This window comes from Chiloscyllium punctatum, chromosome 22 (assembly GCF_047496795.1).
Source record: "Chiloscyllium punctatum isolate Juve2018m chromosome 22, sChiPun1.3, whole genome shotgun sequence".
In the NCBI taxonomy this organism is placed as follows: Eukaryota; Metazoa; Chordata; class Chondrichthyes; order Orectolobiformes; family Hemiscylliidae; genus Chiloscyllium; species Chiloscyllium punctatum.
Window position 1 is genome coordinate 37102046 of NC_092760.1, and position 16435 is coordinate 37118480.

The 16435-nt window shown below is 42.2% G+C and overlaps 1 protein-coding gene across 7 annotated transcripts in view; it reads right to left on the reverse strand.

The window, feature by feature from the left end:
* Window positions 1-16435, reverse strand: part of LOC140493514 (kielin/chordin-like protein) — a 328873-nt gene that overhangs the window by 61574 nt on the left and 250864 nt on the right. For all 7 annotated transcript variants that reach the window (XR_011963701.1, XM_072592025.1, XM_072592028.1 and 4 more), the window contains 3 exons: window positions 9348-9461; window positions 8141-8307; window positions 7506-7593 (listed from right to left, as the gene is read on the reverse strand). Coding sequence is in view for 6 of the 7 variants with exons in the window: in XM_072592025.1 (XP_072448126.1) it covers window positions 7506-7593; window positions 8141-8307; window positions 9348-9461 (369 nt within the window). In the remaining variant the exon portion in view is untranslated. The remainder of the gene's footprint in view (window positions 1-7505; window positions 7594-8140; window positions 8308-9347; window positions 9462-16435) is intronic.

Below are 16435 nucleotides of genomic sequence, written 5' to 3' on the forward strand. Positions count from 1 at the left end.
AATGTCTATTCATCCAAGTAGTTAATTTATTCTAATGAATTCAACTTGGCACTTATAATTTCCTGAGGGAGATGATCAAGAGAACACCTCCCACAGGGAAAGGAAATATTTTATTTAGTGGTTTGATGCCTTAAATGAGTTTTTCTTACAAATTCAAGTAATACCTCTGACGTAGGTTAGAGTTTCCAGCAGCCTGCTCATTTAGTCTAATACATCCCTTATTGACACACAGTGGGCAGACTTTTACCCAAGTTTTATCATCTCTTTGAGGCAAGAAGTGGGAGGGGTGGGAACGGGCATGCCAGTGTTAACAAGAAATGGCAAAACAGAGTTATTAAAAAGGCTGCTAAAACAGACCTCAAAGATCTGGAAAACCAAATATGTGTCAGACAGTGTCCTCAAGTCTTGATAGACATGAGCAATTACAAGACAGCATATAAAGAAATCAGGTTTCATATCGAAAAAATTGCTAACTCAGTCAATCCTGCACATCCTGGACCATTGCAAACTCTAATGGAAATGTCACCCTACATGAAAGGCTGTAAGGGTTGAAATTTGATGCTGTAGCCAAACACAGAGAAAGAGAAGGGAAAGAGAGAGAGAGAGAGAGAGAGAGAGACAGCGAAGGGACCAAGAGACAAACAGACAAAGAAGGGAGAGAGAAATAGGGAGACAGAGAGAGAGAGAAGGGGGGGGGGCGGGAGAGAGAGAGAGAGAGAGAGAGAGAGAATGTGTGAAGGAAGAGAGAGAGAAAGAGAAACAGAGAAGGGGGGAAGAGAGAGAGAGACAGAGAAGGAAGAAAAAGAGAGAGAGGATAGAGAGAAGGAAGAGAGAGACAGACAGACAGAGAAGGGGGGAAAGAGAGAGAGAGTCAGACAGACGGAGAGTGAAGGGAGAGAGAGAGGGAGACAGAAAAGGAAGAGAGGGAGACAGAAAAGGAAGAGAGAGAGAGAGGATAGAGAGAAGGGAGAGAGAACAGAAAGAAGGAGAGGCGGGGAGAGAGAGACAGACAGAAAGCACGAGAGAGAGAAAAACTGTGCTAGAATCTGTGTTCTAGACAGGGAAGTGGAGGTGCAGATTCTCAGATCAGCCAATTTATCATTGAATGGCAGAGTAGACTCAATGGACCAAATGGCTTACTTTTGCACCTATGCTTTACGGTCATTTCATAACATCCGTACAGCATTATTTTTGTAATATAAGTTTTGAACATTCATTTTTTTTTCCTTTTATAATCCATGGGAGAGTACAGAGAACTTGTGCTGTTACTAAATCAGCGAATGAACATTACATTCTATCTGTTGCAAAATATAAATTATTTTTCTATTCATTCACAGGATGAGGGTACTGCTGGCTAGGCCACCACTTATTGCCCATCTGTAATTCACATGTCGGCTAGACCAGGCAAAGATGGCCGTTTCCATTCTGAAAAGGGCATTAGTGAACCAGATTATTTTTTCCAACAATTATTTCACGACCTTAATTCCTGATTTGATGTTGAATTCAAATTCCACCATCTGCCATGGCAGGAGTTGAACCCAGGTCCCCAGGACATTACCTAGGTCTCTGGAATAATAGTCTAATGATCATACCACTAGGCCATTATCTCATCCTCTCCCTCATCCATGTGAGAATGCAGTGAAGTTGTGCTTTTGCTAACTCTGAGTGAATATTACATTCTATCTGTTGCAACATATAATTGTCCTTTTAGCTGCTCTCAGCTGATCAGTTGGGTGCTTAAATATGATGCAATGATAAATTACTATCTTTCAGCTCATGGTAATTATTGGGTGAAGTGAATTAACTCCATTGTTAGTTCTGAACCAGCCTGGCCTCTTGTGTCAACTGTGATAAGCCACTCTGATCATTACTGAAATTCTCTTTCTTTGTACACAGTTGACAAATCCATGAAAGATATTCTAGTTGTTTCTATTTTGTGAAGACTGAACAATCTTACCAACTCTTTCAACCTACTGATTCCTGATGTTCGAATATTTTCCTTAAATACCTTTCCATATGTCAACACTCAGATCTACATAAAGATAAGGGAGTAACAGCCGCTTAGTGACCACTTGAGTCCATTGTCACCAATATGTCTTCAGCCTTCCATATATCTTGGAAATAAACTGCAGAATTTCTTTGCGAGTGGCACAGTGGTCAGCACTGCTGCCTTACAGCGCCAGAGACCTGGGCTCAATTCCTGCCTCGGGTGACTGTCTGTGTGGAGTTTGCACATTCTCCCCGTGTCTACGTGGGTTTCCTCTGGATGCTCTGGTTTCCTCCCACAATCCAAAGATGTGCAGATCAGGTGAACTGGCCGTGCTAAATTGCCCATAGTGTTAGGTGTAGGGGTAAATCTAGGAGAATGATTCTGGGTGTGTCGATCTTCGGAAGGTCGGAGTGGACTGTTGGGCCGAAGGGCCTGTTTCCACATGTAAGTAATCTAATCATATTTAATTCTTCTTAAGTTTTCATAAGTCTTTAACACAAATTCAAAAGTACAAAACATTTTCACTGATTATAATGAATTTCCTCTTAAGAGTAATGATAAGACTCTTTCTCCAAAATAAAATGACCTTTGCCTTTTGGTTGACACGTCATCCAAATTGTCTACTCTTCATGTACAGAGTATCATGTCATTTCTGCAAAGCTATTTTTGATGCTGCTCTAAAATTAATACGATTGCAGATCTGAGATTTTTATTAAAATCTTGCCATAAATGATGGCTCAGGGAGAAAGTGAGGACTGCAGATGCTGGAGATCAGAGCTGAAAATGTGTTGCTGGAAAAGCGCAGCAGGTCAGGCAGCATCCAAGCAACAGGAGAATCGACGTTTTGGGCAAAAGCCCTTCAATATCCATTCAATATCCATTGATATAATCATTGAATGTGGGCATTTCTGGCAATTTGGTCCCCCTGTCCTTAAATGTCCTTCAGAAGGTGGTGGTGAGGCACCTCTCAAAATCATTGCAATCCTTGTGTTAAGCCATTGGGAAGAGTTTCAGGATTTTGTCAGAGCAATAATGGAGGGACAGTGATAAACGTCCAAGGCAGGACAGTGCAAGATTTGGACAGTGCATCTTCTGCCCTTGTCCTTCTGGATGGCTGGAGTAATGGGTTCAGAAAGTGATGGTGAAGGAAGCTTGGTGAGTTGCTGCAGTACATCTTGTGGATGATACAAATTGCTGGCACAACACATCAACCACGAAGGGAGTGAGTGTTGCTTTGTCCTGGATAGTGTTGTGTTTCTTGAACGTCGTTGGTGCCGAATTCAGCCAAGCAAGTCACATTCCTGAATTTTGCTTTTTAGATGGTGGACAGACTTTCAGAGACTGAAGTTGTGGCAGAATTCCCAACCTCTGACTTGTTTTTGTAGCCACAGTTTTCAGATGTCAAATTGTGCTTTAGTGAAAGATTTCTGACTGCTTCCAGTTGCAGATAACTCAATGAAGTGACAGTGTGAATTCTTATCTCAGGCCAACTCATAATCTAAACCAACACTTTCCGCTGTAAGTACGTTCAGGGACTTATTATCGATGTTTACTATTAAACTGATAAAATTCTCAGGAAACCTCAGCCATAATCATATCCTTCTGGTCAAACTTGATTTAAACTCCATTTAAAATAAATGAAGTGGTTAGTACAATGAACGCAGTGTCCTACAAGTCTCTCTAATCATGAACAGTTCTGCACTTTGTCCAGGTCTAAAACCAACTTGCCTTTCTGAACTACCACTGCTGCCTGGTTTTTCCTTCACTAATGCAATGCTTTAGCAAATGCTTTTCAGCATATACTCAGTGAGCATATTCCTCTGTAAATGATGAATTTGCTCTTTTTTGTTGCAGATTGGCACAGTATGATTGCCTTTCCCGTGTTCAGGAACTTATCCTTCATGGGCTTTGTTAAACAGTCATTGCTTCACTTTGTTCCTCAACAGCATGCAACAACTCTGCAATTATAATACGGACACCAGTTTTTCAAACTATGAGTAAAATCTGACGCTTTCCAATAACTATCACAAAAACTTGGTCTTTCAAGGATTTCAGCATTAACTAAATTTGTACAAGAGAATTGTTACAAAACAGATTGCTTTTTTAAAAAAATATTGAGCCTCAGTTCACAGGCAATCTTTTTCTGTACGCTGACAGGAAAGTACAGGTTTACTTGCTGCATATCAAGGGTTCTCGTGATGCAGTGGTGATGTTCCTACTTCTGAGCCTAGAGATCAGAATTCAAGTCCCACCTTCTTCTGGGGTATGTAATAACATTTCTCTGAACACGTTGACTAAAAAAATGGCTTTGGGCAGATATATTAAGCGCTGTTCTGGTGCAGTGGTAGTGTCCATGACTCTGAGCCAGGTCACCCAGATTCGAGTCCCACCTGTTCCAGAGGTGAGTAATAATATCTCTACATAGGTCAATTATAAAATATTTATCTTGAGAGCTCTTGTGGTGCAGTGGTAGTGTTCCTACCTTTGAGCCAGGAGGTCCAGCTTCAAGTCCCACTTGCCCTCAATGCATGTTATAACATGTTCGAACAGGTTGATTAAAACTAACTTGGGTGCTTGTGTTTTCAGAGGTCTTGAGGAGTCACTCTGTCAAGTATACATTGATGCACAAGATCACAGCCCCTTTCAATTTTTATAGAGGGCTGTTACTTAATGACCCATTGCACTTCAGTCCCAACTGGAGTTGGGTGGGTTGATAGATCAGAGGATCTCTTCAAGGATCTCCTCCTGAGCCTGGCCAATGTAATCATAACAGGTCCAGATTCAGGCAATGAAGAGGGTTGTTATACAGCAATGCCTGCCTCTCTTCTGTGGTTATGTCTGCATGGCTATCCTTGGAAAGGAAGCACATGGTGTACATGAGCAAGCTTGAAGCCTTCCATGACCAGTGAGCATTGCAGAGTGTATTATCTCCAGCCACAATGTCAGTTTAATTTAAATTATTAATTTGTCTTGAGCTTTTGGTTTTTGTTAGTATGTTTGTCATGGTTGTTAATGTACAATTTGGTTTGATTTGGATCTTTACTTCTTTTAGAACATAGAATAATACAGCGCAGAACAGGCCCTTCAGCCCTCAATGTTGCACTGACGTGTGAACTAATCTAAGCTCATCCCCCTACACTATCCCATCATCATCCATGTGCTTATCCAAGGATTGTTTAAATCTCCCTTTTATTGTTATTTTAAAAGTTTTTTTTTAAGTGACACTTGTTGAAACTGTGGGATGATTGAGTTAGAAGGTATAACATTTCACTCTGCAAATAAATACAAGACTAAGTAAATATTAAGGCTTATGCTATCCTTCATCAACTGGCTCCCCAGATTAGAACACACATTTACTGTATTGTATACCAGTACACCACTCAAGTACTTACACCATTACGTGTGGGTATGCCTTTGAATTAACTTGTGATTGTGTGTGTCTGTGTGTGTACATATCAGTAGATATGACTTTTATTTAATACTAGCAAACTGGCTAACCAAACAGAGGGAAATGTAACCACCTTTTCCAGAATAGTTACAAATAACAGTACACTCAACCTTAATTTTCTTTTATTCTTACATGGGATGTGAATGATGCTGGCTGAGCCAACTATTAATGTACATTCCTATTTCAGAGGAAAGTTAACAGTCAACCACATTGCTGTGAATCTAGAGATACATGTCGGCCAGACCAGGTAAGGACAACAGATTTCCTTCACCAGGAAAGGTTTTTTTTTGCAACCCAGTAATGATGAGAGGATTGTCATTAGGCCAGCTTTTCTTTTAGTGCCAGATTTTATGGAAATCAAATTTCACCCTCTGCCATAGTGGGATCTGAACCCATGTCGACAGAACGTTAGCATGGAGCTCTGGATTACTTGCCCAGTGACATTACCATAAGGCCATATGAAATAGAAACAGGAGTAGGCTTGGTCAACCCATTGAGTCTGTTCTACCATTCAATAGGTTCATGGCTGATCCAATGTTTCTTACTCCCCCATAATCCATGATGCCCCCCCACCTACTGATCAAGAATCCATTGTTATTTTTCTTTGAGAACAAAATCTAAGAAATGTCAACATTGCAAAAATACACCAACAAACTAAAGGCTAATGTGCCAACAATTCAAAATATTGTTCATTAATTATTCTCATGTGTTAATGGGACACACCACAAGCAAAAGCTGCTTTGTGTTTACATTCTCAGCTAAGGTTAAAAAACCTTATAAACTTATGTAGCATCTTTCACCATCCATAGGATTCTGTATCCTAAAAGTATTTCATAATAAGCTAATTAATAATTGTTAATATATAGGGAAACTCCGTTTGTGTTGAGCAAAGTCCAGAGCACTGAAATAAGTTAGCCAAACAAATACCTTCAATGGTGCTAGTTCAGGGATAAACATTGGCTACGATGCTGTAAAATGGGGTATCCTCTCCCTGTTCCAAAGATCCTTTCACCCATCTCCAATACTCTCCCTCCAACTGGACCCCTTCCCCAGGCCTTACCTCCACTTGATCTCTTCATCAGTAACAATCAACATGATGTTGGTCACCTCAATCTCCCTCCTCCCCACACACATTTTTCTCTCTGGATTTGCTCGGAGATATAACCCTGATTTTGCTATCAAACATGTCAGCAAGGGTGCTGCAGTCATCATCTGATATCCCAACATCTAACTTGCAGAAGCTGAGCGCCAAATCTCAGGCACGACTTGCTATCTTCCCAGAGACTCGGACCCCACCACTGACTATCATGCTTCCTGATTGCTCACAGATCCCACATCCTCTAGAGATCTCCTCTCAACTCAAAAACCTATAACCTTGTGGAGCACCTTCTACATTCCTCCTCAAGCTATATACAGGACTGCCTTGGCAAACATATCATTTCAGACTGCTCCTGCCCCACTGAACTTCCCCTATCCTATTTTGATTGTATATTTTCTCCTCTAATACAGCCTCTTCCCACTTACATTTGCAATACTTTGTGTCAGTTCCACAATTTCCAATTTCCTGGCCTCAGGTTCCTCCCCTTCACCTTATTCAGACAAGGCAGCAATTTGGCTGTTACAATTGATTTCAGCAACTCTGAGCTTAGGAGGGAAAAACCAGTCAGAGTTCATGTTCCAGATTGCTAGGCAGTGACCTCTGTTGCAAAGCACACAAGTGCAGAGGCACCTAAGGAGAGATGTTCCTGGTTTGCACCCGGATAGATGCCTGTGCACAGCAGATATCGGAAAACCTAATAGGATGCCCAGAAAGGAGTCATCCTGATTTTTCATCCAATAATTTAAACTCTCTGCTGTCTGTATTCTTGGCTTCAGATTGGAAGGTTGTGATGTCCCCTGCATGAAATAAATACCCGTCAAGCAACATATCAAGGGGTACATGGTGCCCATGATGTAGCACTCCATTAGGTTCAAATATTTTAGGAGAAGTACTAAAAGGAGAGTGATTGCTGAAGCATTCATGGCACTAATCTAACACCTTACCTTCGGCTGCAGGAAGATACTTACACTTGCAAATTGGGCAGCAAAGCCCTGGCACCAGCTCTACCTTGCTACAAGGTAGTGTGGGGCATGTGGTACATGAGACTGCTCCCAGCTGATAAATACAAACAGGAAGAAAACCAAAGGTTAAAAAAAAACAACAATCAGTTCCATTGTGATCTACTACCTGATCGAATTAAGAGAGAATAAAGGGAAGAGGGAAATAAGGGAAAATGGGAAAATGCAAACATGCATAGTAACCTCAGATTGTTCCAAATCATTTTACAGCCATTTACATTCCTTCAAAGTGTAGCCATAATTGTACAGTAGAAATCACATTAGCCTTATTGAACACAGGAAGCTCCCATGAACTACGTTTTTGATAATAACCAAATAATCTGATTTAATTTGGTTGGTTTAGGGAGAAATGTTAATATGCCACTAGTGAGAAGCATGGTGACACAGCTGGGGACCAGCCTGTCTGAAGATCTTCATCTGTCTATTAGTAATTACTTGGGTTATTGGAATATATTGTACAAAGACTTCTCTTTAATTTAAAGAAACTCCTCAATGATACGTTCGGGAAATGGGTGAACTTGAAAAGGAAGGTGGGAATACCAGAGCTCTGGAGAACACAACAGTAAACACCTGCATCTCCTTACCTGGCAAGTACACTTCACACACTCAGACACTATCCAGGTGGCACTGTCCTGATGCAAGGTCCCATTGTGCCAACAGGATGTCAGTGGCTTCCAGGGCGTGGCAAAGATCGCGGCTGGTAGAGGCTGCTTCAGAGACTTCATCGCTGGAGCCAAATCGGGCACATTTTCTGGAAAATAACATATTACAACTTAGTGCGAATCAATCTGCAGAATGTGACCCTTTCTATTTAAACTGAAAATCAATTGTTTCAACTCCAGAAGGTTCCAGGCTGCAACAAAGACAAAGCAGATTGTTGAAGTATCTGGGCGAAAGAACATCAAAACGAAAACTTAACAAGCACTGCCTTGTGGAAGCCTGCTTCCAGATTTGCTGCTGGCCTTCCCCATCTCCAGCTAAAACCAAAACTGGGTGATTTGGCAGCACATTTCAATTTTTTTGCATTTTGACCTCCCACCCATTACAAACCCACCAGACTTTATAGGGGTTAAAATTATGCCAACATTTTTAGCAGTTTGTTGCCTCAGCATATCATATAAATTCTGTCTGGTTAACTTGTAAATAAATCTAGTTAATTGTTTTATCCTCTATGCATTAATCTAGCAAATGATCTTACCATCTAGAAGCATTTAAAATGTACCAGGCACTCCAGATGGCTTTTAATGAAGTTTACAATAAAATTAGGGTTTTTGGTTAATGACATGCATGCCACACACTTCATAATGATAGGTTTACAAAACTAGATTTGGTTTGGAAGTGGATTCAAGCTGGTTACAGAAACTATCTTGAGCTGTCAACATGAGAGAATAGATCATGAAAATACAAAAACTGATGGAACACAGCCAGGAAGGGCAGTCTACCATAGGTATAGACTGAAGAACAGTCATTGTGTCAATGCACTAGGGAATTGCTGACTCTGTCCCCTAAGTCAATCAGAAGAAACGTGGATTAAGAAATAGGTGTGGGTATATTTCAAAATGTTCTTTATATTTATATATAAACAAAATATATATTTATATACACACACATATACATGTAAAAGAATGAATAAAAAACAATCCTTGGTGGATGTGAAATAGATGTACAGCAACACATTGGAGTTCCAAAGCATAACACTGCAAATCGTTATCATTGCCTTAACTCCTGTCCATATTCCCTTTACTCTAACATTGTCTGCATTGTCTCTCTCGTCACTGTTTTCCTGCTTACCTGTGCAGGTGTTGTTCATGTTTAAGTGAAATCCTTCAGGGCACGTGCAGTAAAAGCTTCCCTCAGTGTTAACACAATGATGAGAGCATGGGTTAGACAGGCACTCATCAATATCTGAGAAAATAAAAATGACAGGCACAAGGTAATAATTGATTCAGAATCCACTGGCAACTCAAGTCAACCAAACACTCAGGCAAGTACAAGATTGCAAGGCACAAGAAAAGGAAGGAGATGGACAGGCAGAAATTCCTTCCACCACCTGGATGGTCCTACTGAACTAGTCAGGTTTCTTATGCTGTAACAGAGATTTACTGAGTATATGAACTGCATGCTCACATCCCTCCTTTCCACGTCTGTGTTTATTTGAAAGGTTGGAGTGTGGGTTCTGTGCTACAAACATGTAACACAAGTGCAGAACAGCACACGGTTCGGGGGTTAGCACTGCTGCCTCACAGCACCAAGGACCTGGGCTCAATTCCATCCTCGGCAACTGATAAGTGTGGAGTTTGCATATTCTCCCTGTATCTATATGGTTTTCCTCCGGGTGCTCTAGTTTCCTCCCACAGTTCAAAGATGTGCAGTTTAGATGGATTTGTCATGCTAAATTACCCATAGTTTCCAGGGATGTGCAGGCTAGGTGGATTCGTGATGGGATGTGCAGGGTTTCAGAGGTGGGATGGGACGGTCTTTGGAGAGTTAGTGTGGATTCGATGGGTCGAATGGACCACTTCTACTCTATTGGGATTCTATGATTCGGTGTTCAACAAAGGTTTAATGACAATTACAGAACAGTCAATTTAACTTCAGTGCTGGAGAAACGTGTTGAAACAATTATCCAGAATAGAATTAGTAGCCACACAGATTTCTTCAGGGATAAACATGTTTGACTAACTTACTGGAGATTTTTTTTTGAAGAGGTAACAGAGAGAGTCAATTAAGATAATTTGTTGATAGGAATGTGAAAGATATTTCATACAAAGGCACACAACCTCAATGATGATTTCCTTAGCAAGGAGGAGATTTGACAGAAGTTTTCAAAATCATGAGGGGGCAGGACAGAATAAACAGGGTGAAAGTTGCTCCCGCTCATGAAAGGATCGAGAATAAAAGAGCACAGTCATTTTTTTTCAAAATAAGCAAATACTCACACAGTGAGTAGTTAGGGTCTGGAGTGCACTGACTGGAAGAGTGGTGGAGACAGGTTCAATTGAGGCATTGCAGAGGGCACAGAATGATTATATGAATTGAAACAATTTTCAGGGTTATCAGGAAAAGGCAGGAAAATGGCATCAGGTTATAATGCTTGTACAGATAGCTGATTAGACAACATGGGCTCAACAGCCTCCTTTTGCATCACATAAATTCTATGAAAATGGCATCAGAAAGAGGGGAAATAAATCCCTGTTAACACCAAAGCCTAAAGCTAAAATTGAAACCATTTGGTCTTGGACGTGGTAGGCTTGGAAGTGGAATCCTAGTGTGTTCCCACTTCCACCCCAGTTAGGGTCTTCCCACCCATAAGTGGTCATAGGAGACCTCCCAAAGAACACTTAAGAGAGTAAACACCCTGCTGAGGCTACAATTATCCCAGTTCCAAGCAGGACAAAGAAAGAATAGTCCCACCTGACTGGTGAACCAATGCAGGCAATTATGATGAAGAGTGGGTGGGCCAGGGACATGAATCTGCATCAATGTGAGCACAATTAAGGGACTGGGCCTACAGCAAGATGGTGACCACTGATAGCCACTCAACTGACCCTGCTTCTGACCCTCCTTCCCAAAGCAGCCAGTAACCCCAGAAAATAGGGTCTTGGCTGAATTTGAATCAGTTACTCCTGAGAAAGAGAGGTAGTGTAGTCCTATTAAGAAAGAGATCACTTCAGTGTAAGATGTTCTGCTTAAAAGTTCCAGACCAGAAGTCTTTAGTGAAAATACCCATGCTCAGTTGTATGAAGACTCCAGGAAGAGCTGTCAGATTCTCAGGATGAAGAAAGCCATGGTTAAACTGAGCCCTACCAACATGCAAGATTAGGAAATTTGCTGTTGTACATAGTGTTTTTAGGATTAATGCGATTGTATTTTACTTAATTTTGCAATGTGCATTGCATGTAAATGGTTTGGTTCATTCTTTGTTGTCTTCATTTCTTTTACATGATACACCTTTGTTTTAAAACAAAACACAAAATCAAATTATGGTGTATCAAGTCAGATTTCTGTCTAGGATCTTACTTATCCAGTAATATCATCATAAGACCATAACAGGAATAGAATTAGGCCATTCAGCCCATCAAGTCTTCAGCCATTCAATCATGGCTGATATGTTGCTCAACCCCATTGTCTTGCCTTCTTCCCATAACCCTTGACCTCCTTATTAATCAAGAACTGATCTATGTCTATCTTTGATACACTAATTGTTTGGCCTCCACAGTCTTCTGTGGTAATGAGTTCCACAGATTCATCATTCCTTGGTTGAAATTCCTGCTCACTCAGTTCTCCAGGGTCATTCCTTCACTCTGTGGTTGTGTCCTCCAGTCCTAGTCTCTACTATAGTGGAAATATCTTCTGTACATCCGCTCTATCCAGGCCTCTCAGTATTCCTTCCATTTTAATGATTCCCCCCTCATCCTTCTAAGCTCCATCTAGTCTTTAATCACTCTAAGATGACAAACCCTTCATCTATGGGATCAGTTTTGTGAACCCCCTCCAACACCAGCACATCCTTCCTTGGACATAAGGCCCAAAATTGCTCACAATATTCTAAATGTGATCTGACCAGAGCCTTACAAAACCTTAGCAGTACAACCCTCCTCTTATAAGCTAACCATCTTGAAATGAATGCAGCTAGGATCATAACACTGGCCAGCCCACACTGCCTGATACCTGTTGGCACACTATCACCATCCCTTTCTATCTGCTGATGTCTTTTCCTTTCAACACTCTGTTAACAAGCACACTTGGCTGTGAGGCTGACAACACTCAATGTCTGTGTTCACACATGAAGAATCACTACTGAGATGAGGTAGTCTAGAATAACCCACATTGCAAACATGTACACCTTCAGGAGAGGAGAGAGATGAATAGCTGTCTTCCTGACAGTCCGCCAATTCAAGTAGCCTGTTAACCTCTTAGCAGCCACTTGAGATCATTCTTTGGAAAAGTACTCCTTAAGACCTGAATCAGACATCTCTGAGCGAAATACTTAATATCTCGCTAAGAGCTTGCTGATAAAATTGCAGGCCATGATCACCTCCCCCTCTCACTGTGTTTGGCAGTAAAAAACGACAAACTGTGTGAAGTGAAGCAAATTAATGCTGAGTACATGTGGTGCTTGGCTCATCACCATGGCAATTAAACCTGGCTGAGCTAAAGTGGACATAAACCATCAGCTATGAGTCACGATCTGCCAGAGATCTGCATCCAGACTTGTACAATATCCAATCAGGCTGTCATTGATAAAAGCTCTGTGCTGATTTTGATCAACTCTGAGTTTAGTATTCTGTCAAATGGTCTGTAGCTCAGACATATCTGCAGGGGGCTGACAGGAGAGAGACTGCAGACTGAACCTTATTTTTTTTGGTTAAATGTGACTTGTTTTCCACCTTGTTTTCCGCCTCGTGGAATTTCTCATTGTATTTTATCAAACGGTCCTCATTAGCTAAGTACTCCACCCCGACTGCATCCCTCTTAACTTATTCAATACAGAGCTCACCACGCACCAGAAATCTGCCAAAAGACCAGCATTCCTGGTGCCCACACAGACTTCCAAACCTTCGAAACACGAGTTCCCATCAAGGGGTCAGTCTGAGCTACGGGGATGATAGCGGGATGGTCAGGGATGACTGGGAGGGGGGCAGGGGAGGGCAATGCAATAGGACGGCTATGGATTAGGAATCCTACAGCCTTGTGTCCAGTACAGTGCATGGGGCTGTGTGTAATATTGTTTTCCATTAAAAGGGCATCACATCGATGGGTCTGGCAGCCCCCTCCCTCACAAGTTGAGACAGTTACCTCACCCACTCCAGATGTAGGGGCTGCCAATTTCCTCCCCATTGTGTCCTTTCAAATTCAAACACAATGGAAGCCCACAGTGAGTACTCATCTGTGGGTTGACTCACTTTGCCCTGGTGGAAGGAATTGCAGGATTTTCACCCAGTGAGAGTGAAGTAACGGCGATGTGCTCCCAAGTCAGGATGGTGTGTGGCTTTGAGGGGAACTTGAAGATCTTGGTGTTCCCATTATCTGCTGTTTTTGTTTTTCCAGATGGAAGTAGTCATGGGTTTGGAAGGAGTGTCTAAGGATCTTTGGTGAATTTCTGCAGTGCACCTTGGAGATAGTACACACTGCTGCTACTGAGCGGTGACGGAGGAAGTGGATGTTTGTGGATGTGGTGCCAATCAAGCAGGCTGCTTTGTCCTGGATGGTGTCAAGCTTCTTGGAGCTGCACCCACCCAGGCAAGTGGGCAGTATTCCATCACACTCCTGACTTATGCTTTATGTATGGTGGACAAGCTCTGGGGAATTAGGAGGGGAGTTATTTGCCACAGTATTCCTAGCCACTGACCTACTATGTAATCACTGTGCTTATACGGTGAGTCCAATTGGGTCTCTGGTCAATGGTAACCCCAGGACATTGATAGTGGAGAATTCAGTGAAGGTTACACCAATGAAAATCAAGGGGTGGCAGTTAGATCATTTCTTTCAGAGATAGTCATTGTCAAGCATTTGTGCAGTGCAAATGTTATGAACCACTTGAACCACAGTATCTGAGGAGTCAGGAATGGTGATGAACATTGTGCAATCATTGGCAAACATCCCCACTTCTGACCTTACGATGGAGCAGCTGAAGATGGTTGGGCCTAGAACACTACCCTGACGATCTCCTGCAGAGATGTCCTGGAAGTGAGACTCCAATCAGCTCCAACCAGCAGAAAGTTTGACCCCTGATTCCCATTGATTCCAGTTTTGCTAGGGCTCCTTGGTACCATCGTCGGTCAAATGCAGCCTTGACGTCAATGGCTATCACGGTCACCTGACCTTTGGAATTCAGCTCTTTTGTCCAGGTTTGAACCGAGGCAATAATGAGATCAGGAGCTGAGCGGACCTGGCAAAACCCAAACTGGGTGTAATTGAGCAGGTTATTGCTGAGTAGGAGCTGCTTAATGGCACTGTTGAAAACATCTTCCATCATTTTACTGACGATCAAGTGTAGACTGATGGGGCTGTAATTGGCTGGGTTGAATTTGTCCTGCTTTTTTGTGCAGAGGGCAACTTTGTGTTGTTGGGTAGATGCCAGTGTTGTAGCTATACTAGAACAGCTTGATCAGGGGAGCAGCAAGTTCTGGAACACAAGTCTTCAGTACTGCCTGTAGCCTTTGCAGTATCCAGTGCCTCCAACCATTTCTTGATGTCACCCGAGTTGGTCGAATTGGCTGAAGCCTGGCACTTATAATGCTGGGGACCACTGGAGGAGGCCAAGATTAATTATGTACTCAGCATTTGTGGCTGAAGATAGTTACGAATGAAAATAGAACATAGAATTGTACAGAGCAGTAGAGGCCCTCTGGCCCATGGTGTTGTGCCGAGCATTAATCTAAAATCAACCTTACCTATCCACCCCTCAATTTACTGCCGTCCATGTGCTTGTCCAGTAGTTGCTTCAATGTCTCCAATGTCTCTGACTCTACTACCACCGCTGGCAGTACATTCCATGCACCCACACTCTGTGTAAAGAAACTACCTCTGACATCTCCCCTATACGTTCCTCCAATCACCTTAAAATTATGACCCCTTGTGACAACTATTTCTGCCCTGGGGAAAAGTCTCTGGCTATCTACTTTATCTATGCCTCTCATTACCTTTTACACCTCTATCAAGTCACATCTCTTCCTTCTTCTGTACCGTGTTAAAAGTCCTAGCCTAGCTCCCTCAACCCCTCTTCATAAGACAAGCCCTCCAATCCAGGCAGCATCCTGGTAAATCTCCTCTGCACCCTCTCTGAAGCATCTACATCTTTCCTAAATCTGCACACAATATTCCAAATGTGGTCTAACCAGGGTTTTATAGAGCTGCAGCATAACCTCACAACTCTCAAACTCAATCCTCCTGTTAATGAAAGCCAAAGCACCGCACGCCTTCTTAACAACCCTATCAACTTGGGTGGCAACTTTGAGGGATCTATGTACATGAGCCCTAAGATCTTGCTGTTCCTCTACACTGCCAAGAATTTTGTCTTTAACCCAGTGTTCAGTGTTCAAATTCGACCTTCGAAAATAAATCACTTCACATTTATCCAGGTTGAACTTCTTCTGCCACTTCTCAGCCCAGTCCTGCATCCTGTCAATGTCTTGTTGTAGCCTGCAACAGCCCTTGACACTATCTACAACACCACCGACCTTTGTGTCATTGGCAAATCTACTAACCCACCCTTCCACTTTTTCATCCAAGTTATTTATAAACATTACAAAGAGCAGAAGCCCAAGAACAGATCCCTGCGGGACATCACTGGCCACCGACCTCCAAGTGGAATACTTTCCATCCACTACCACTTGCTGTCTTTTGGCCAGCCAATTCTGTATCCAGACAGCCAAATTTCCCTGTATCCCATACCTCCTAAATTTCTGAATGAGCCTATCGTAGGGAACGTTATCAAAGGCATTTCTGAAATCCATATACACCACATCCACTGCTCGATCGACATCAACTTGTCTCGTCACATCCTCAACGAACTCAATGAGGCTTGTAAGGCATGGCCTGCCCCTCGCAAAGCCATACTGACTATCTTTGTTCACACTGTGTTTTTTCAAATAGTCATAAATCCTATTCTCAGAATCCTTTCCAGTACTTTGTTTATCACAGATGTAAGACTAACTGGTCTGTAATTCCCAGGGATTTCCCTATTCCCTTTCTTGAACAGATGAACAAAATTCACCACCCTCCATCCATCCGGTACTACTCCCGTGGACAGTGAGGATGCAAAGATAATTGCCAGAGGCACAGCAATCTCATTCATCACTTCCCGAAGTAACCTTGGATATATCTGGCCCAGCCGTGGGAATTTATCTATCTTGATGCTTCCCAGACTTTCCAGC